Source organism: Melospiza melodia, chromosome 9, assembly GCF_035770615.1.
Source record: "Melospiza melodia melodia isolate bMelMel2 chromosome 9, bMelMel2.pri, whole genome shotgun sequence".
Classification (NCBI taxonomy): domain Eukaryota; kingdom Metazoa; phylum Chordata; class Aves; order Passeriformes; family Passerellidae; genus Melospiza; species Melospiza melodia.
In genome coordinates, this window is record NC_086202.1 from 18,080,787 (window position 1) to 18,104,465 (window position 23,679).

Consider the following 23,679-nt stretch of genomic DNA (forward strand, 5'->3'; position numbering starts at 1 on the left):
CCCTGAAAGGCCATACCCAATACAGTTATTTAGCAACGAATTTAGTACACATATCTACTGAAGAATTACAATTTCTTCTTCACCAGGAATAAAGTCAGATGAAGGTATATCAAAATACATACCACATATTAAGAAAATATACTTCCAGTTCTTCCTGGACGTCATATAATCTACCAAGGAAGTTATTTAAAATTTTAAACAAACAAGGCCCTCAATTTCTTCTCCTATTAAATGCAAACATTTTCTAATGGGTTGAGTTGAATAAACAAATTGGTGTATCCAGAATCTGCATTTTGGTCACAAGATAAATTTATAAAATTTTTACAGCTTGAAAAAAACATTAACATGTAAAATGTGGTGTGCCAAACAAAAAAAAAAATAAAGCTATGCCAAAGAAAGACTATATTTGCTGACCGTTTTCTTTGTATCCCATCCCTAGGATGACCTCTGGTGCTCTGTAGTAACGAGTCACTACATAAGGCGTCATCATAAAACTAGTTCCTGCAGTTCTGGCCAGTCCAAAGTCAAGAATCTTCAAAGTGCAGTCTGACTTTACTACTATATTACTGGGCTTTAAATCCTTTAAAAAGAAACATCATAGATGACTGCTAAGACAAGCACAAAGTAGCCTGTGGTTCACATTTTAAAAAGATAATATTGCTAACATTAAATCCCACGCACACAACTAGGTTATTGCTATAACTGCAGCTTTTTTCCCCTTGCATCAATTTATGTGCATTCAGCAGATTACAGAATTAATTCCTTTATTGTGCTTGTAGGCAATTAAAGAAGGAAAATACAACCAGCATTACAAGATATGTTAGCAATGTCTGAAATAAACTGAGGTTAGTAAGAAGTGTTAGCTCTCAGGAAAGGTCTAGAAACTGCTCACTGGAACAATAACTATTACTACAGTGCAGTAACACAAGTAACATGACAATTACTTGATTAAATAATCATCTTGATACAAGAATTATTAGAAGTATAATGAATGTGAAAGGTTCATTTGCTAGTTGAGGTTACATTACCTCTTTTGAATCAATATATTTCTCTGAATAGAAATCTCCATGCCCACATGGTTTTAGTTTCCAATTTATGACTTGATTTTATATTAAGTTTGGCAACCAAACCCAAAAAGACACCATTGAAAAACTGCCAAAAATTAACACAATCCTTGAATTGGAGTGGAAAATGCTGACATGACTTCAGATTGTTTTGGTTAGCAACATGGTAACTATTCTCTACACTTGAACCCACTTGACAATAGTGGCTTTGCAACATTTATTTATACAAACACTACACAGGATTTCTCTGTCATCACCTCAGCAAGATCTTACACACACCTGAACATCACAGAGTAAATATTATAGAGTAACTTCAGAATAACTTTGCAATCATAAAATCATCCACAGCACACAGGACAACACAGATAAGACTAAGATACTTCCTCTCCACACTCTACTGAGATTAATGAGAGAAAAACCTGAGATGTGACAGAGAACTCCAGCCCTTGAGCAGTAAGCATTTAGTAAGTAGCCCTGTCATTGTTTCTTAAAGACTCGAAGGTTGATTTCTGCCAGATTTATGTAGTTTTCATTTGTATTTGGATGACTTTCAGCAATCTCCTCATAATGCTAAGAAAACTGCATTAAAGATTGAGAGGAAACAACAAAAAGAATTCCAGTACAACAGAATTTTAATGACTAGGTAAAAGTCTTGCATACATACATATTCACATGCATTTCCACACAAAGACTCTGCCGAAAACTTTAGCTTAAAACATTCTCAAATACCACAAATTAATTTAAGTTCTATAAGGCCTTCTGTCCATTTAATATGCATGTTTCAGATTCTGCTACATTCCTGTGTATTATCAGGTTTATTTCTACACACTTATTATTTTCAGGATGTTCACTGCAGAATGCCAGGCACATGCTCAGGGTATTAACTACACTCATCCTCCCCAAAGCAGCAGGATTAGCACTCAAAATGTTAAGAGATCTTCTCTTTGCTTACCAAATGCTGTCCATTCTTATTTCTGAACACCATGTAGCTGTCATGAAGCCTAGGATCAAAATGATGAATTGACTTACACTACATTAAAATTCATGCAGAGATGCAAAACCTGCATCTCTTATATAGATATATATCTTCTGTTAAATAAACAGAAACTAAAAAGCTCATTTAGGAGTGATCAAATTAATTAGGATGGATAAATATAACCAGAACCTATAGCAAAAAATTTCTCACTGAACCTTGAAAATGTAAAATGTCAGTGCTTAAGAAACAGATTCTTGCATGGCTGTCTCCCCATTAGCCAAAGGAGACAGGGACATCTCTGCAGGGTAATTCATGGCTTCTTGGGGGCTTTTCACTTTCTAACAGAAGATTTGTGAAGGGCTTCCATAATTAGGCCCCTTGTTAAGTACTCAAAATTGGGCAGAATTCAATGTTTCAGAGCCTCCATGCGAGACTAACGAGCCACTCTGTGTCCCTCAGAAAGTCAGTGAGGCACAACTCTGCAATGCTGATCATTCATCCTCAGACTATGAAATATAAATGAACGTGTACTTCTATATTGGCTGGAAACTGCATCTCTGCAAAATGTTTGGAACACAGTAATGTTGATTGGCCAACATCTGTTAAAGTCAGTGCAAAGTTATGGCCAAATCTTTACCATTGATATGGCAACTAAGTTTGCCCCTACGACTTCAAGATGAAACTGAATGAAACTCTTTGTGTTTGATCTCTGCCTTGTTCCATGCCTCTAGCTTGCTATCAAAAAAACACTTAATTCTATAGTACAAAGAGTTACCACTGCAGCCACATGGTCTGTGTGACACATGCCCGTTTGCAGGATATCTTCCTTGTACTCCAAGGTTTTGTCCAGCTTCCTCCACAGAGAAACAAAACTGACACTGCATCTTGATGCAAAAAGGCACAATGAACTTATCAGGTAACTCTGTGCCTGAATATCCTCAATCTTCTAAAAAAGTCTAAGAAGAAGCTGTAAGCTGAAAATCTACCCGGAAGACATGCAAGTGAAATGTCCTTCAAAAGCATCTGCACATGTCCTTTAAAAGCACTCATGCATACATATGGTGCTATTTACATAGCAATTGTATTTAGTTTCCTTAGGATAGTTTATCCCTGTATGATAGGAAGCATTTCAAAGACTTAACCCATATCTACAAAGGAAGGAATTCCAACCTCAAAGCTGTCTTTACTCTTGCCCAACTACCTAAGTAGTTACTTCTTTTCTGTAAATGTAAAAATGTTTAAATTAATCCACAACTTCTACAGGATCAATGCCCACTTCAGAGGAGTACAAACCACCCTGAGGCAAGCACACTTTTAGAAGCTCACTTAAGCTTGAGCTAAGATCCACAGAGAGACATTGTTACTTTACCTACTCTAGCATATTCCGACAATACACTGTTTTCTGAAACTAAAAAAGACCTAGGAAAATTCCACAGCATTAAACCTGCACACGTAAATATTGAGGAGGAAATGTGAAACTGTATGCAAACCATTATTTCAGACCTACAGGTACATGACATTAGAACAGCAGAGGCTGCATATTTTCTGTCATAGGCAATATGGTACCACAACAGTAAGTGGAACAATCTAGTTTTGCTGAGCATTTCCAGACAGTGCAGAAGGCCCAAGTGACCTATCTCAAATGCCCAAAAGCAGACCAAGCAACCATCATTGCCTGGTTGCAGGCAATGCTTCTCCCTCCCCTGCCCATCTCCTCCAACACAGCTGTTCAGTGAAATTGCATGCAAGAAGGAAGGTTTCACCTTCATTCCTTGAGCTCCTCACTGGAATGAAGCAGCTGATGAGTACTAGAACTAGCTGAGCAAAAGGAAGCAGCATTTTCCCGTTCAAACTGTATTTTCCATTCAAATAATCATCCCTGCTTCCCTGGGGAAAAGATGGCACACTGAACAGAAGTGTCAGACTGCAGATCCAGCTTGCAGACCATTCAACACCCCAATCCCAATGGCATCCTAACATAGCAATTCCTGTGGCAGTGTACAGGAAGTTATAACCAGACAATCTCAGGCAATTTTTAATCTCTATACCATTACATACAAGATGCTCACTTGAACAAGGAACCTTAAATTCAAAATTTCTTGACTAGATTGCAACACACACATGCCATTTAAAAATCTGTAGTCAGTTTTGCCTGTTAACCATCTGAGTGAATGATTTCTGACACACTGGTATTATCCAAGTTCCAATGACAAGTCTTTATCAGGAGATTTCAGATAGTTATTCATTACTCTGTTAGTAAAGAAGAAATAAAATGGGCAGTTCTTTCCAAAGATGGAATTTCAGGTTTGGTTACCAAAACAATAAAGGCAGAGACACTTCCAGATATCCTTTCCTGCCATGACTACTAAAGTAGAATATTATACAGAATTAGAGGAGGTAATGCAACTCACTGCAAAAATCTTCAGTGTGCAGATTGTTACCAAATCATTTAAACATTCAAAAAGCTCATTCCAGAATTATCCTGGAAAAAAATGTGATTTCCCTTCAGCTTTCTCTCCCTGCCTATGGGACAGGCTATTAAACATCCTTCATGCTTCTATTTCTAACTTCTTTTACCTTTTAAATACTCAAGAAAAAAACAGAACAGGTGCAATGCAAATGATACATTTTAGTTCGCTTACCCTATGAATAATCCCAGCTGAATGAAGATGTTTGATACCACACAGCATTTGATATAGAAGATAGGACATTCGTTCATGGTCCAGCTCCATCTGAATCACTTGGCAGAGATTTGCATCCATGAGCTCCATCACTATGTAGCTTACCAAGAAAAAAAAAAAAGAATAATCAGATAATACTGCCATTTTACTGTATTCTCTCTCTTAATCATCTTTTCATAAAATAAATTCTCAGCTTTAGCTCAAATCTGACTTACACATCTTGAAATTCTTCCAGGGATTTTTGTGGTGTGAACACATTCAGTAGGCCGATTATCTGCAGGGAGGGGGAGAGGAAGGTAATTGTACCACAGCAATAACAAACTCGCAGAATCAACATTTCAAAACTGGTAACTATTATTCTGATATGAACCTCCTGGCATACACTGAAGCTCAAATGATTTTAAAAGGAGCATTTTTCCTCCACAAATGACAATCTAATGACACTCCATGTGTTAACAAGATGATATTCAAATCTTAAAACCTAAGTAGCTTAGTCACTCTTACCCTTCTTCCTACTTTCAGTTTGAAGAACTGGTAAGATTTTTTTGTACATGAGAAATAATAAAATTAAAACCAACGAAGACTCCCTAAAAGATACCCCATTGCCACTGACAGAGGTGAAGAAACAACTTCATCCAAACAGAAAACCAGGTTTTTACAGGTGCTTTAGAACATTTTGCATTAAGAATGGATAGGACGTACAGAAAGAGGCCAAGCTACTACTCATCAAGAATCAGGCAGGCTTGCAATAGTTTATCATCATACAAATTATGCTGTTAGGTGGAACATCCTTCAGTGAATCCACATATAAACCACCTGTGTGAGTAAAATTACAAAAACTTTCCCAAAAAAGCCAGAAGACCAAGCAAGCTTCCTATGACATTCTCCCTCCCTAGCAGCCAGGAGAAATTTTATCTTCCTGATGGGAGATTGAAAGAGAAGGTAAAGTAGGCTGCACACATCTGACTCTGAAGGAAGAAAATGGCCAACATCAGCCTCCTGCAGTTCAACTCCAATGAATTTATTACCTATTTGCTTCCCATTTCTGTGATCTTGTCTACTGCACAGCTTCATAAATGCTGGACAGCAACTGCTGTCACAATATAAGTTCTAAACTCATTCATCCACCAGGGGGAGAAAAAAAAGCAGTCTATTTCTTTTTTCTCTTACGTGTCTAGCAGCAGGATGCACTTACCAGCCATGGTACTCTTACTTGACAGCTGCTTGTAAATTTTAGCAATATAACACTGAGTCCCTTGCTGAGTTTGAAGGGGGTATTTAAAGATTGGGCAGGTATTAAAATTAGTCAATAACAGCTCTTCTGCAAGACCCTTCTGTACTTATCATGGAGATACAGCCATGAAACGGAAATCTCCTATGAAGTCACTTTCCAGACTTTTACAAAGGATAACCTTCCAGTTAATTCCTCAACATCTGAAGGAGGACACTACACTCACGTTTTTGTGATTAACACACTTCATAAGAACAAGCTCTCTGTAGGCTCTTTTAGCATGGGTTTGGTTCTGAAACGGTCGACTTAACTTCTTGATTGCAACATTCCGCTCCAGGATGGCATCATAAGCTGCACTGTAATTAAAAATAACATTATTACATCTCTAGTGTCAAGGTCCTTTAAGCTGTGGCAGTTGCAAACATTTTCAGCTAATTTGTACCATGTCTGCAGAAACCCCAAATTTTCAGTGTTATCCAGCTTTAGGATGTGACAGAGCAAAGTGCTCTTTTATGTTAAGTAATTCAAAACTTAAAAATATTTCCCAGCTTCAGAGCATTAACACATGACAATCTCTACAATATAATGCAGTATTTCTCCTTCCAAAGATACTGAGTTCTTGCCACTCACTGGCACTCAAGAACAGACCATCTACAAAAGATCCAAAACACTTCAAACATAAAAGGCACATCAATTTTACATAAAATCTTCACACTAAAAGGAAGAAGGCAGGAAAAGTAGGTTATAAAAAGGTCCCATGCTTTAAATTATGTATTTGCTTAATATCTTGATGACAATGACAGCATCAAAGTCAAGACAAAAAAAATGCTAAGAAAGCTTTAACCTCTAGATATCACTGACTTTAACTTGTTGAAAAAAAACCCAACACTTTGTTTACAGACTAATGCCAACATTGTCATACGATTCAGTGACAGAGGCTGTTTAACTGATGAAGACTTATTGGAGACAACTCCCTTACATATCACATTTCCATGACAGGAAGGCATGGCTTGTTTTTCCTGTAAGAGCTAATATAACAGATGACTGCCATGCAGACTCGGGAAATATTTATCAGTTACTAAAAAAGTCTCAATAGAGAAAATATTATTTTCTTGTCTCTTCTCAAGAATGGTACTCCAATCTAATGAAGAATATCTGCCAGTAAACAGTAGGAGCTATTAAATCCAACTCACTACTTTAAGAAGTGGATTGTATGCATGTGGGCTTGAATGATTTGTAATTTATCATCAACAAAACCTCTAGACACTACTAAAGAAAAATAATGGGAACAACATGTACTGGTAACTTTCTTTGATGTACATTTTCCACTGTAACTGGAATTCCCCCACCTGCCCCAAAGATAGGGATTATTTTAGGAAAGGTGGCCAACATAGGACTTCTGTTCTAGTACTTAAACTTCTGCATTCCCTGTACATAATAGAAGCCTAGAGCCTATTTCAGTATCAGGCCATCTACTTAATATTCCTCCTAATCAAGTAGGATCAGTTACAATAACAACAAAAATTAACAAATACAAACCATGACCACTGACAACAAAAATTTCAATCCAAAGAACTGCACTGTATGGAGACACATGAGCAAGATTTAACCACAGTCCTCATCAGGGGAAAGCTGCTGCAATTTAACTAAAAAGGCCTCAATTACACCACTAGCAGCAACTACAGAATGGCCCTAGAGTAACTACATGGTCAGCTTTGGGATCTCTGCTCTAGGAAGGGCAACAAATTTGGAAAACAGGCAGTAATTAACATATGACTGGCCATCAGAAGGACAGTAATAATATCTAAAGATTTACTGGCATTTCCATAGCAACTAAACAAACTAGTCAAGCAACTGTCTACATCCTCAGTCTGCTAATACACATGCAAACAAAATTCAGTTCAGTTACTTTGTTGCTGCTAGTTAATACAAGTAATCTTAATGCCAGAAGTTACCATTTCAAAAACAACTTTCTAGTGGTTTTTCTTCAAATTTACATTTACACTTTTCACACTGTTTTATTAATCCTGCTAAAATACAAACATGAATTAAAAACCCACCTATACCAAGTATTCTCTTTACACAGATCAAGAACAAGATCAAGGTAGTAAAGAGGTGACAGAACTGAGATTACACTCTCACCTTTCTCTTCTTTAATGCTTTTGTATTTTTATGTACCTAGTTAACATCTTAAGAGTTACAATAAACTGAAAAATTGGCTAGGTCCTGTGATATTTACATCCTTTTCAAACATTCAAAAAAGCTTCCAGGAAGGTTAAGCCCACATTTCTCTTTGAGACAATACCAATGCACAGGACACAGTGCCTACAAGCAGCTAGTTGTCAACAACTTAAATCAACTGGACACTTTTCAGTCCACACAGCAGAGCTCTTATTCGAAGAATGACATTGTCGGGTCATACTTTCCCAAATTGCATCAGGCACTTTCATATGACAGCCAGTATCCCAAATGCTCACTCATTGGTATCAAGGACTACTCAGATTGCGACACAGACCCCTATCAAGCCATTTCAAGTAGTGCAAACATTTACAAGCAGCAAATATTATACAGAGTATTTCCGCCTTTTGTTTCACTGCAAGCAGTGTGGCTTAGGATTAGGATTAGTTTCTTTATCCAGTTTCTTTTTTCCCCATTAATTTACAGGACTCAGCACAACTGGCTGAACTTGCACAGAAGGGCATCAATTCCAAAGTTGAACAAGTCAAAAAGCAACAGCAAGCCCTTGCTGAGGTAAAATGGTCATCAGTTACCATTGCTGTTTTGCCTGTAAAAGGTAATTCTCCACACTCCTGGCTCTGTAACATCCAACACTCAAAAAACGATGTTAAGGAAACCTAAAGGTACATTTAAATTTTAAAGAAACCTTACCATACTATCCCTTGTGCTCCTGATCCTATTGGTTTCAAATTCTGATACCGTTTCAATACGGTGAAAGTTGAGTCTCCAATTTCAACACTGTAAAAATTGTTGTCACGCTTGCTCCTGCTCATGACGGCAACTTGGTTACTTCACTTCATCCAAATTTTGCTTCTGGCCTATGAAGACATAAAATTGGAAAAACTAAGGTTTCACAACTGTATGGAACCTGACATAAGGCAAAACTCCTTTTAAGACACACAAGACACTTCCCAAATAAATCCCAAGCTCACATTTAAGTTATTTCTAGTGACTGCAGGAGTAAGATGGCAGGTGTTTGAAATGCTGTAATGGATGATAAAAAAATCTGAGATGGAAATGACGGAAGATCAAAAGGCAGGAAGCTCCACAGCATCCAGAGAGCTTTAAGGGTCCTACCATCCCCTCCATACACACATGTACAGTACGGGAGCAGGGCCTGGGCCAGATGCTCTCCAGAGACCCCATTCCACCTGAATTATTGCATAATTCCATAAATAAAAGAGTGACGGAACATGAACAAGTCTTCCAGACAATGCAATCATTAAAATACTCTTGGTCGCAACCAGCAGGGATACCTGACACTGATATGGAAACACACACTGTCAATTGAAGCCAGAAAAGGAAAACTGGCCTTGTCAGACATCTTTCATGAGGAAAAAGTAATAATCACAGCAGTATTTAAAAGAACTCATTGTTTATTTTTACTAATATCACAAGAAAGGCAGGAGAGATATCCCAAAGTGAGGAAGGAGAATTTAACTTGCTGTTAAATTCTCATTCCCTTCTCTGCAGCCCTACACAGTGTTCATCAAAAATTGTCAATCTGTACTGTGACAGCAAGAGGTACAGTCTCTCTCTTCATTTTAAATGCATGCTCTCCTAGCATAAAACAGATTTACTCAGTGCTTCAGAAGACATGGAGCCAATTCTCAGAAAAGCCATTTCTCCTTGCACATTTTGTTTCTACCTTAATTGGAAAACACAACATGAAAAGCCAGGATTCATCCTATGCTATAATGCATCATCTCTTACTCTAAGAGTATCCTTTTATGCAAGAAATCATACATACTCAGCTTATTTCTACTTCAGTGAAGAAGTACAGCCGACAAGATATTTTCATATCCCAGTACCTTGAAATACAATAAACAGAAGAAATGAGAAAAACCAGAGATGGGAACAACCATCATTAATTACAAGATTCGCATTAAATCAGACTTGATTTTCATGATCATGACTTCTAAAGCAATCCTCTCCTAAACAAGCAAGGATCAAGTGGGCTAAGTCTTGGAAGAAACTTTGGATGCTAAGCCAGCAAACAGTCTCAGGGACGAGACATGTCTGAGGTACTACACAAACACCAACTAACAGTGATCTGTCTACATGTGCTGGCACAACTGTTCTACAGTGAAAGATTACTACAGGAGCTGCTCTGAAGTAGGACTGACAAAAAATGAAAACCGTGGCAGTCAGAGATGCAGAAATGGAAGAAGGCAATTTAAAAATAAAACAATCACATGTATTAATACATTAAATAGCAATATAATCAACATAATATAACAACATAAGCTACCTATCAATGATGAGTCAATAATTCATTTTCATGGTGTTAGATATTAGAAGGCATCTAACACCATGAAAATGAATGTTCTGTAGGAATCTGTGGTTGACCTAGAAAAATCCAACAGTTCTTCAAGTACATGCCAGTTTGCTACTGAATGCAAAACAAATGGACAGTGTATATAAAGCTCTTGCATTAATGACTCTTACTTAATTTCTTTGTGAAAATACAGTTCACACATAGCTGATTTGTATGCATCATGTGTTTTTGAAGGCTTGTCTAATTTTCAGCTGTCATGTTTAAAGATATCTGGATAGCTGCTAAATGGATAGTTCAAACACAGCCTAGTTTTCACGTACGCTTGCTTCAAAGGCTCAAATTGAGAAAACAGAAGAACTGTTTCTAAAGGTAACTTCATAGCTCATTCAGTTAGTCTCAGAAGTAATTACAGTTTTAATGTTTTGTTTGTCCATGTTGCCCTCGAAACTGAATGTTGTATTTTGCAATACTTCCAGCTCTGTTAAATATTAATGCAGATAGAACATTTGGATAAAGGAGTTAACATTAGCTGGGTGAAAACTGCAGCAAGATATTACTAAACCATTACAAATGCAAAAGATGTCTAAAAACCTGAAGCTTACTCTAAAGTGGAATATTCTCACTGATGACTCTAGGACTTGCATGGGTTTCACAGATCAGATGGTTTTAAGCTGAACAACCTCCAGCTGCCTGAACCACTCCCAATGCTGCCATGTGTTTAAGGAGGCTGCTGTGCCCTGGCAGTGCCTCTCCCCTCAGCTCCTGCACACCTGCATGACACAGAGCCCTGCCTGCTCACACCACTCACAGCACAGGAGGCACAGCACAAACTGAAAGTCAACAGCTCTGATCTCTGCTTGCAACTATTAAACAAAACCACAAATATACTGGAGTGATTCTTGTATAGCTTGGGTCGGAAGGACAGTGCAGGTACATTTCTTAAAATAACTACATTTTAATGTATCTTTTGTCCACGAAGAAGTCAAACTTCACTTGTTACAGATTCAGTAAAGCAAAAGTGAACACTAGATCTCAGTGATCACCAGGAAAAGAAGTACTGAGCCTGGGGAAACCTGCATAAACATGACAAGGGCACATTTAGACTTCTATGTTATGACTTGCCTACTGTTCAAACAGAATAAGGTAGTGTCACCCCAGTTCACTCAAACACATGAAATTTAAGGCACATTTAATTTTTTTTACACTTTAGGATGGCTACATTTTTATAGCCTTTTATACAAGGAGAATTCAAAGCTAATTACTTGATTTCCCAGAACCTGTTGAGTATTCAACAATAAACAGATGGCTTTCTCCACTGAAGATGGTAATTTCAGAAAAGATGACAGGCTCAGTATAGACAAATAAATTTGGATATAAAGCAAAATATTACATTTTATTAAGATTCATTTGCTGTTGTGTACTCAGGAATATGGGCTGTTTAAATCAAGGAATTACTTCATTGGTTTGGCAAACATTGTTGCCAGATTGATATATCTCAGGGATATAGAGCCCTCTCTGTTAATCTAACTGTCCTCAGTAAAATTTAACAGGGAACAACTATGTAGAGTCCTAAATTAATAAACAATGGACTAAATCCACTAATATGAATGCAACCTTTGCCATAATTTAATGTTGCAGTTTACAGGCTCATACAGTGACTAACAACATGCTCCAGCTGCATCACATGATGACTTTCCAGTCATCTAGGAAACTAGATACAGTTGTCTTCATATGTGTCTGCCACCTCACTTATTAAGATAGTGTAATTGAGGAGTTTACTAGAAGGGGAGAACATACAGGGAAATAAACCACCCCCTTCTCCACTCCAGCAGTCTTTTCTTGGCCAGTAGTCACCCTACTACAGTTTCCATAGAACAGATGATAATCTATTTGAAGGTAATTGCAATCGACTGAACTTAATTATGCACTCCAAAAGTCACCTGGAGGCCCTTTAATAACAAGGAGGTACCTACTACTTAAACAGCCCAGGTTCACAGTGTCTGATAATCTGATTTCAGTCTTCACAACTGATGTCTTTGCCCAGACTCCAGTTCTGTTTGAAACAGACAAGTAATCCTATTATCTTTCATAGAGGGAGTTTTCTTGCAATGCTCAGCTCCAGATATAAGTACATAAATAGCATAAAGGGCCTCAAGAGCCACAAGGTCCTCAGAGTTTTCACCCTGATTAGTAGTGACTGTGGAGTTTTTCCAGATCCTGATTCAAAACAGAAATATTTATTTAAAATTTACCAACGAGAACATGAAAATAAAAATAACAACAAAGCAGAATTAGTAGAGGAACATCTGGGTGGTTTTTAACCCCATCTGTAACACATGCAATGAGGATGATGCAGGAGATTAGAATCCAGCCTTGAGGATGAACTGAGGATGCTCCAGGGAAACACTAGAGGTACTGATAAATGCTACACAATTTATCAAAAATTCTTCAACAGACTCCATGTTCAGCCCTCTATTTTTTCCTCTTACAAAAACAGGTGAACTTTTACCCTTTATAATGCTGTAGTAGAATTTGAGGGGCAGGAAAGGAGTAAACTTCTTAATGGAAAAAAAAAAAATCAGCAACTTTTTCTTTTTAATCTGAATTACACTTAGCAAGCTTCCTGCATTTTAAATCTTCCCCACCCTAATATTTATGTACTTAATAAACTACAATAGAAGGGGGCAAAAGAAGTCAATAAAATTTCATATCTACTGAAAGCGAGCTTCCAGCTCAGAGACAGACTAGAAGTCATAGAAAGAATATACACACGCAACAAAAGGATCTATCTTTTTTTATCCATGCAAAAAATGCATGTTCTGTTTTTCATCTTAATTCAAGTGACCTGCTGCTTTTTTCAGTCACTTCAGTCAGCCCACAAAGGGGCTGTGCCAGCAGCTGCAGCACCTGGGTAGAGCACAGGTTAACAGCTTGATCCCCAACCACCACTAACACTGGGAGCTTCCTTGTTTGCTCTGAAGGGAGGGACAGGAGAGGGGAATTATTCCTGACAGCCAGGCAAGAGGAACATTCTTATTTCCCAAGCAGAGCTTCCAGCAGCAGCTGCTGGCAAATGCAGCCCCTTGAGTTTTTCCTTTTCAGGCTGTTACTCGCCCTTGGTGAAAAAGCCAATTTCACTGACACTGAGGACAGACACGTTCTGTGGTGTCACTGAAGCAGGATGCCCCAGGGATTGTATCTGCACAGTCAGTCATACAGATAGGAACTTGATTCTCCAGTGCCTCTCCTGTCATATCTCTCTGATCAATACTATAGCATCTAATCAGAAGTAAATGTTTCCACTAAAGATTGTGCTATTTTGGGAATCTCACCCCAAATGGTTTCAAAACTCACAATAAAAAGTTAATAACAAAATAAGGCATGAGCTCAAACAGCTAATTTTCAACATGATGTCTTCTGCACCAGTGCTGGAATTCCCTGCATCAAATTACATCAAATACATTCAATTCAGCCTGAAATAGCAATCACTCGCAGGTGCAGTCACCAGTGCCAAAATATTAACAGCTGAACCTCAAATTAGGGGAACCTGAAGTTGGAGAGAGGGATTTTTGTATAAGGCAACTGGAACTTGAGCTTTTCAACTTCCATGTCTCAAGTATCTTGGAACGGTCTGATACACTGTCAGAAGTAACTAATGACTGAGACGCTGTTTAGCTGTAAGGAAACACCTCCAACTGGCAGCAGTAAAATTAAGACTGTAACTAGCAAAATACTGATACTGCCTATAAACAGGTAGTGTAAGATCACATACAAACATGCAGAAAGGCACAAGAAACAGCTCCTGTTGTTAAACACTGCTCCAGAGCCATTTCCTGGCACTGCTGGAAGGGACAGAACCAGTGAAGGTCCAGCAGTGATTTCACACACTGCTCCCCATGGAGCACAGGCAGAGTCAGCACCTCCACACCACATTTCCCTCAGAAGCTCAAAGCAAGCATTTATGCAAACCAAGTACAACATACCAGTGTTTTCTCATCCTGCCTGCTGAACAAGGGTCAGCTGAACTGCTGAACCTGCATTCACAGCTTCTGAGTACCCTCTATATAAAAATCAATATTACTGCACATTTCTAAAGCAAATTCTCACATTGTGAAACATCTCTTGCAAAACATCCAAAATAAGCCAATAATTTCTGGTACCACTAAAACATTAGCTTTGTTTAACATCAAATTCAATTCATCTGAGAACCGAATTCTTTATAGTCAGATAAAACACATCACACACCTTGCACAAGCAGGATAATGAAGAACCAAGTAACAAATGCACCACAGTAAATTACTTACAAGCAATGTAAGTTTTGCAGTGATTCTCTTTTCAAAACAGATTTTTTGGTTTTTATCAGTAAATTTCCTATTGAGAGGATTAAGTCACCTTCTTCCTTTTGCACCCACATTTCCCTACACTCTAAGACACTGTCCCATAATGCCATTAGTCTACAAACTACAGCCCTTTTACTACAAAAAAACAAACTAAAAAAATGCATATAATAGCCATTCATGAAGAGTTAAAGCATTATTTGTTAATGGCACAGGACAATTAAAGAGACTGCCATAAAGCAAAGGAAAAATGCCACATGGGCTGTATGTTTATCTTACACACACACATATTACCTAAACCAGTCAGGTAACTGATTCACTTCTGGCACTTTGAGCTACTCAGTTTTATTTTTCTTTTACAACTGTGACTAAAGCAGCTGGTCATAGAAGAAATTATCCATACTTTTAGTTTAGGGCCTGCTGGCCAATTAGGTAAAACACACATTACAGCCACCAGCAGCTCTAACTTCATCACGTGGGAAGTTAAACAAAATTAGGATTCAGAAAAATGAGAAGTCAAAACACAGAGACTTAAAGTAGCTTGAGGACAAGGAAAGAAAGATGCACAAGTGAACACATGCTATCAGCTCCATGAAAAGGTGAAAATTTGTGCTTGCTTATCTACCATTCCTTCAGCCATTTCCCTCTCCCCTCTAAGCAAGGTGAGTCTGCCAGTTTGTGACAGGGAAATTAAGCTTCACATTTCTTCATCATCTGTGATTATTACATAGCAAGTGCTATCCAGATTGCCAGGTTTCTGAAATATAATATCTTTAAAGGTACATAATCTAAACATGAAGCTATCTCTAGAGAAAGACACAACCATAAATACTTTAACCTCCTGAAAGTTGCACCATGAGTTACAAAGCTTAAGAATTGCCCAAACTTTATCTGAGGCTTTCATGTTGATTTTGGTGATAGACACAGTCCTGGTGATCCAAATCAGGAGCAAGACAGCAACACTTACAACTTCCCAGCACTTCTCACAGTCAACTCCTACAATACATCTGCTCTGGAACACCAGAGCACCCTCTCTGGAAAAACCTCACCTGTGGCAAACAGCACTTAAATAATTCTTACCAAGTTAGAGATCACTTCTAATCTAGTTCACTACAGAGCACTCTGCTGCAATATGGTATTCTGTATCACATGTTTTCCAGGGGGCTGCATTTTGTGATAAGGCTACGTGTGACACAAAGCTTATCACAGGAGGTTGTACAGTGAAATTATGTATTTGCAATAGAATACACTGCAGAGTCCATATATTCTTATATATTCTTGTTTTATTAAGCCATTAGACATCAGCAGAGACTGTTTTAGAAAAGTATGTTCCATTCCCTTTAAAGAGGGTTTTAGATTCAAATGCCAGGAGGCTGTAAATGAGGCAGGCTGCAGTATGCAATACTCACCAGCCTGAAAACTGGCATTTCTAATGATGAAGGTTCTCATCCAACCTTTCCTCTTGACTTTTTTTATTGACTCCTGGACTATGACTTTAATTAACCATGAAGGAATTTATTAGGTAGCATTTTTCTAGAACAAGCATTATCAGAATGAGTAGTGCCATATTTATGGAAAAAAATATCACTCTGCAAACTCTGCTGTGCTACATCTGATAGGAGAACAGCTCTACAGCTTCTTCAGTGTAATGTCATATGAAACTCCACTACAGATTGGTTCCATGACAAATCCTATTATCATAATATATGATAATACAAGATGTTGTGTCTTCCAGGTCAGTTTTGTCACAGAAATCATAAACCACAGTAGCTTCAACAAAAGAAAACTTGTGTAACTCTACATTTTGGTAAAGAAGCTGTTATGACAAGAGATTAAAAGACTATTCTTAGTAAAACTCTCCTTTTCAGAAATAATAGGATAAGACAAGGATCTTCCAATTCCTTAATCCTTTTTCAAAGAAAAGATTATAGAAAAGAATGGTAAATGGGGAGAAAATCAAGGTATGCATGTTTTTCAAAGCTTAAAATTTTCAGGTTTATTGCAGGGCACTATTTGGCAACTGAATTTGGTTTGGTTTTTTGTAAATACTGCTCTTAAAATTTGAAATCAGTGAAAATTCAGTAAAGCAACAGTTCAACAAACTGTTCTATTTCAAGCATCTGATTTAACTGTCAGAAGTGCAATCTAAGTGCCTGCTGCTGGACCCAGAAAACATGTTTAATCATAATCATGCCTAAACCATGACTGAAACCACTGCATTCTAGGGAATGCCATTCCATGTTGCCTTACCTAGATCCCTTTTCACACAATCATGTGTCCTGGCCCATTCAGCTCACTCAGGTGCATGAAAAAACATAACCAGGTATAACTTGAAATTGACAGGAAAAGAATAAATTACTAATCTGGGCACAAGACTGTTTCAGCTGTGCTAACTCCCACCATTCCACAAAGGCTTCCCTTCATATGGTAGCTCTGCACATCCAGTGACCACTGCCACAGCAACAGAGGCAAACCATCAGCAAAATAAACCAGTGAATATAACTCAGAGTGCCTCAATCAGATCTGCACAAGTTTAGAAGCAGAATCCTGCCCTGAGAGCAATCCTGGAGTGGGAGGAAATGCTTGTTCTTTAACCTCTTTTTGCAGGGGGGAAAAAAAAGCATATAAAAGCTAAATGTTTCACCAAAAAACAAAATTAAATGGTTTTTTAATTGTTTTCAAGAACAACAGTAAACAAAATATACCAGATACCAAGTGACCTAAAATAGTAATTAAATATCAGTGATCAGGAGGACAATAGCTATAGAACATTAGAGGAAGGAAGGATTTGGGTAACAGCTGGGAAAAAAGTTTTCTGAATGCTTTAAAACTACATTAATTTTAACTTCTAATCCCAGCTACGAAAACTTAGAATCCAATTATGAATGTGCTACTTTTGTTAATTCATGCATTTATCTGTGAAATACAAGCAGATTAATGTGCTATGAAATCTTGTCTAAAGTATTTGGCATAAAATACCTCTACAATAAGAGCTTTAGAATGGAACAGAAAACTTGAACACATGACAGCTTCAGCACTAAGAATTCCTTCAGAGATCTTCTTGTAACACAATACAGTACTTTGCACAATTTCTTGGGAGCAGGGTGGGAAGGAAGGCAGCACTTTTCTAAATAAAGCAACTACTTTCTGGGTAATTTGTAGGAAACTACTCCAATAATTACTAACAGCAACAGTCTGTTCTGTTGTCCCATTTCTCTTAGACTTCAGTAGTGCCTGATGCTGTACCCCAGGGCATGGGGTTTGCATGGCCAGGTGTTGGTAGCAGGGGGCTACAGGGGTGCTTGTGTGAGAAGCTGCCAGCAGCTTCCTCCAAGTCCAGCAGAGGCAATGCCAGCCAGCACCAGGACGGACACGCTGTGGCCAAGGCTGCCCAGCCTGGAGTGCTGGAACACCTCTGTGCTAACAGCCTCTACTGGGCCTGGCTCAGCTGCAGCTCCTTCTCCCACAGCAGCCTCACAGTGCCGTGCTCTGCCCTGGCAGCTACAGAGGGGTTGGGAACACACCAGAGCTCTGGCTCTCACTGAGCAGAGCTGGCAGCATCAGCTCTCCAACATTCCCCTCATCGAGGGGCTGGGGGTGGGCAAGATCCTGAGAGGGCACAAAACTAGGCCAGCTGACCCAAATTAAAAACAAATATGCCTTACCATATGGCAGAAGTTCCCAAAAATAGGAAGAGTTTGAGAACTTCCATTTTTTAAATAAGAATATTAGCCTTCAGAAGCACTGCTGTGCACCGTACACTAGCCCTGGTGGATATGCCTACAAAGAGTTGTGATGAGAGATCTTCTGAAGAAAACTAAGAAGAATTTCAAATAAACTAAAATACAGGGAGAATAAAGTATCCCTCATTACATCAAGGTTTTGTGATTTTCCCACAATGCCATGCTAGTATTAACAAAACCTTTTTATGTCCAATATAATCTTATCATAAACTGAACTGTCTTTCTTCTTCCGCCATCTTGACACTCAAGTAGCACAAGAACCTTGTAATGTTTTTTTTAAAAAAAGGCAAAAGAAACCCTGACTATTGTTCAACAAGAATGAGTTTTGTACTGCTGCAACTGTGCAAATAAAAGTCACCCACTGCTGGAAGGCTTCACTGCTCATTAAATGAGCCACTGCCGTGCATAAGGACCTTCCTCTTACTGTGTGTCTCCTGAGCATTCACCTCTTGGCATGAAATTAAACAAGTGAACCTAGCCCACACCTTTCTAATAAACCTCTTTTAGTTCATCATGTTACTGCTTTTCAGTGAAGGTGACCAGGATGTTTGACACCACCCAAAACGCAATGAACAATGCAGAATTTACCAAGAGTTATGCTGGTTGGCATGTTAGCCATGGCATACACTTTTACTGTTTCCATAGTAAAACTTAACATTAGGATTACATCTTCAAAATTGTGTATTTTTACATGGTACTGCAACATCATCTTAGGTGTTAAAGCTACTAAAGAACACATCTAGGATTCTAAAACACATGCCATCCTTAACACCAGCTTTCCTACACAATTCTCTCAAGAGTCACACATGAGCAGCTGCATTCACATATTAAAATACTACAGGTTCATACCAGGACAGCTGCTTTGTTAAGATACAAAACACTCACTCTGGGTTGTAACTGTCTGTATTGCTCACCTCACTTTCACTAAGACCTCTGGTTGGTTTTGCTAAAGAGACAAATATGTAAGAACTTCCAGAAACAAAAGAGATGCAGGACATTTTCTCAAGGCAGCAGAAGCATTGAAGAGAGATTTATGGCCCTGTTCCTTTCTTCCAGCTGCTATTAGTCCTGCCCGTCTGCAGTGACAGATTGCTACTGTGACCAGCTGGAACTCAGAGCTGGTTTGCTCCATGAAGCCGCTTGCTGGGATAACCACACTCCAGCTAAGCACAAGGAACCATCACCCACCCAGAAGCTGCTAACTTCTTCCTCCAACACAGAGAGCAAGACCTGGACTAACTTCAGCTGGCTACCAGGCTGTTGGCTGCCTGCTGTTTCTTTGGAGATGGGTTTCTAAGTCCATTATGGTGATCACATGCATGACAGGTACTGTAAGCCTTTTTTTTGGCATTTATGCTAGCCTGGAAGCACTTCTTGCCTAGTCAGCTGGGAAGTTCAATGCAGGGCAGAAAAATACATATTGCCATCATCAGACTTGAACTAAGATGCTCATCTCAACTCACGGCTCTTCCCTTCACAACTTGTAACAGTGCTGAGTAACCAGGTTTACCTAAATCACCATGCCTTTGTTTTCCCAACTTCCTCAAACTACTTGGAAAATACATTTAAAATCCATAAACTGTAGGATTAGAATATGGCTTGGAAGCAACCTCTGTAGATTATCTACAAAACAAGCAGAACTTCAAATGGGTATCCTCTCAGGCTGCTCTGGACCTTGTTGAGTCTAAAGTCTGCATGGATGAAGACTTCATGGCCCTTATGGGATCTTGATCCATAAGAGGGGCTGACTGCTACACTAAGACATTCATTCCCCTCATAACCTACTGAAACTTCCAATTTTATGTCTTGCAGCCATTGATTCATTCAGAGGGGCAAGTGGCTCCATCACCTCTCTAACCTCTTGCTTAAAGCAGGTAAAATGCAGCAATGATGCTCTCCCTTAGGTCCAGTCCTTTGTGCACTCTCAGGTACTCGAGCCCCCACCCACCTGCAGAAGCCAGGGCTGGACTGCCCCGTGTGTCTCTCCCACAGGGGGGTGTGTGTGACCCCAGCAGCCCTGCAGGGGAGTGTCACAGCTGGGAACAGCTCCTCCCTGCCCCTTGCAGCCCAGGCAGCAATCACCTTCAGGGCTACAGGGGCACAGTGCTGACTCCTGCCCAGCAGGAACTCCAGATCCTCTTCTGCCAACAACTAACAGCTGAAGAACCACTTTCATTTTATAAACCTGGGCAATTCCATTACTTTTGAGATTCCAGTGAGAAACAGGATAGTCCCTGTTCATCATTCTTATTTCACAAATATCAAAACACCAGACTTGAGACATTTCAACATTTGTTCAGCAGATAAGGAGAAATGTAAATGCTTCAATGGATAGAGACTACAATAATGGGACACTTTAGCCATAGTTCACAGGTCAAAGAATAAATCTTAGTATAGTATCAGTAAAGTAATGGAAGACTGTCAGAATTGTGTGCTTGTTTTTTTTTCTTAAACACTCAAAAATCAATAATTACAGCAAACAGGCTGTCCAGTAGCACTGCAGAATCAATGTGTGCCCTTTTGGTTTAAGTGTACACACAAATGAGCTCGTATACAGTATTTGCTTTGTTACCAACACAAGCGACCATTGAGCTGAAGTATATTTTTCTGTCAGTCCTCATTTTACCATTAGTCTGCAATATTCAGCTAAGAATGATTAATAAGCATCCCATCTGTTCACATATCAAGTAGCATTTATCCAACAATAAAAATGAAAGTACGGGCAACAATAGTTTTAGTATCAAGCTTACAGGCAATCAATTTGAATAGAAAAAGAATCAAGAATTAATCCTTAATAACTTAAAAGAAAAGATCATTTAAGGAGAAATGTGTAGTTGTTAATTATAAGCTTGGCACACCAAGATCGTTATCTGTTCACACACAAGAATACCTTAAAAAGTATTTCAGAGTCCATGGCAAAACTGTGGTGAATGTCACAGCAGGCAAGCAACACAAGTAGGCTCAACTGGATTTTTTAAAGAGCTTTCAAATGCCAAGACATCTTTCCAGAACATAAACGGAAGCCTGTTTCTGCAGGTTTTGAATTAAGGACTAAGGGGTTTCTTAAAGGAACCATTTACAGCAACAAACATTTAACCTTTATTAAAAAACAACGAGGCTCAAAACAAGATTGGTCTAATTTCCAAACACTACATATAGAGAAACATATAGAGAAAACAACAAATACAGTAAAACTCTATACATACAGAGCCCTTTTGTTGTCAAGGAGAGGGATTGGGAGGGTGGGAAATGAAGGTTAAGAAATAGCACACCATATTTTTCAGGAGACTATTAAAAAGGACATATATATTTGTCCAGAATGCTGGATCAATCTTCAGAAATGAGGAGCTAAATGTGTAGTTTCTATGCATCTTTTGTTCAAATAATTTAGGCAGTTGAGGAAGGATGAAAAGAAACCCAAAACATATATATATACACATATATATATATATATATATATATATATATATATATATATATATGTGTATATATATATATATATATATAGTAAATAGCCATTTCGGGTAAATAACAGGCAGAAAATAAATTCAGTTGTTACCATCTTGAAACATTTATTCTTTAATATTTGCATAACAATTATACCCAAGGCATTTGCAAAGAAGCTTACACCTGCACACCTAATAAGCCACCAAAAGACTTGGTTCTTAAAGAGCAGGGTTAAAAGTAAAAATACAAAATCCACACACAACTGCCTAAACCACACAGTCCAAAAACTACAGGACCTGGAACCCTCTTAGATCACCTTACTAATATTTCTGATTTAGAAGTCTCCATGAAGTATATGGTAGCCTACAAGACTACACTGAAAGCTCATGCAAGCCACTGCTGGAGAAACCTTGGGAACTTTTGCAGTAGAAAACATTAAAATGCTTTGTTTCAGAGTACAACTTAGTACATCCTCTGCAATTAGTTTTAGTTCAGCAGACACTTCTCTATTTCTCTTCTCCTATTGCACTTTTCCCCAGCTAGCCTTGAAAACCATCAAGCTCTGCAGGCAGTCTTCAATGTGTCTGGTCCCTGCCCTGGCATCCCATGTTATGCATCCCACCATTAAACTAGCCTGGATTACACATCTTTGAATCAAGTGGGGCAAACGGGAAGATGGCTGTGCCAAGAGACCGAGATCAAAGCAGAGGACTGTTTGAAATTCAACATTTTTATTAGCTACAATTAGAAGAATCAAGAGCTTCCCTTCGTTATATACAAGGAATACTCAAGTCAGTGAAATCACTTTGACAGCACCCTTAAATAAGTTTGGCCCAGATTCATTTCATGTTACAGTTTAAACCATTTCCAAGTTATCTAACACACGGATATTCCCGCAGACACGCACGTCAGCTCCTATTCTGCCCTGCAAGTGCATTTGTTGGCACCTCCAGAACTGAGAGGGTCTCAGAGGTCTTACCTGACTGCAATACCATCTCCACACCTGTAAAGTATCCACACCTGTAAGTAAAACCCAGCTGCAATGAGTAGCCTTGCTCAATTGCACATGCACATACCCTAGGGCAAGTAATACTTTCCATCCTCGAACAAGCATAACACCCTTTGTGTTTGTATTATCAGATAGGCCAAAGCATGTAGGATTTGTCGATTGCCTGAAAGCCTTCAGCAAGGCTGTTCTGTACAACAGTTCTGTTCAACACCACACCATATGTGCAAAACCATTATTGTAGCTAGGGAGTGGAACAAATAATCAAGTGGAATTTGTTTTTGTAGGTTAATAAAGAAGCTCAGATCAAACTTCACTGATGGAACTGCTCCAGGCAGAGAGGCATAAAGAAACAGGAAGGAAAGCTGGATGTAACGACACAGAAATCAAAAGCAAAAGAAATACTGCAAAGGGACAGCTCACCCCCTTTGAAAGAAATTTAAGGATTAAAAGGCAAAATAATTACAGACATTGCCGGTCACCGCCAGCCCGTGCATCTAGAGCAGTTACATTATCCCAGAGAAGTATCTTTGTATCTTTTGCTTTAAGAGGCATTTTTAAGAACAAGGTCACGGTAGGGCTGCATTCCCACCACCCCGCCCTATAACGCTCCTTCCCCGAGCACGGAGCGGCCAGCCCGGCCTGCCCGGGTGCCCCCGCTCCCGGGAGGAGGAGCCC

General features: G+C 38.8%; 1 protein-coding gene across 5 annotated transcripts in view; it reads right to left on the minus strand.

Moving 5' to 3' along the window:
- Nucleotides 1-23,679, minus strand: part of MAPK8 (mitogen-activated protein kinase 8) — a 32,987-nt gene that overhangs the window by 8,910 nt on the left and 398 nt on the right. For 3 of the 5 annotated variants that reach the window (XM_063163599.1, XM_063163600.1, XM_063163604.1), the window contains exons 2-6: nucleotides 8,842-9,008; nucleotides 6,179-6,308; nucleotides 4,937-4,995; nucleotides 4,683-4,821; nucleotides 415-580 (exon numbers count right to left, since the gene is read on the minus strand). In XM_063163599.1, the coding sequence (XP_063019669.1) occupies nucleotides 415-580; nucleotides 4,683-4,821; nucleotides 4,937-4,995; nucleotides 6,179-6,308; nucleotides 8,842-8,963 (616 nt within the window). In that variant the 5' untranslated portion in view covers nucleotides 8,964-9,008. Of the gene's footprint in view, nucleotides 1-414; nucleotides 581-4,682; nucleotides 4,822-4,936; nucleotides 4,996-6,178; nucleotides 6,309-8,841; nucleotides 9,009-9,940; nucleotides 10,002-22,974; nucleotides 23,016-23,679 lie in introns of all 5 variants that reach the window. The other 2 variants (XM_063163601.1, XM_063163603.1) reach the window with 2 other exon arrangements.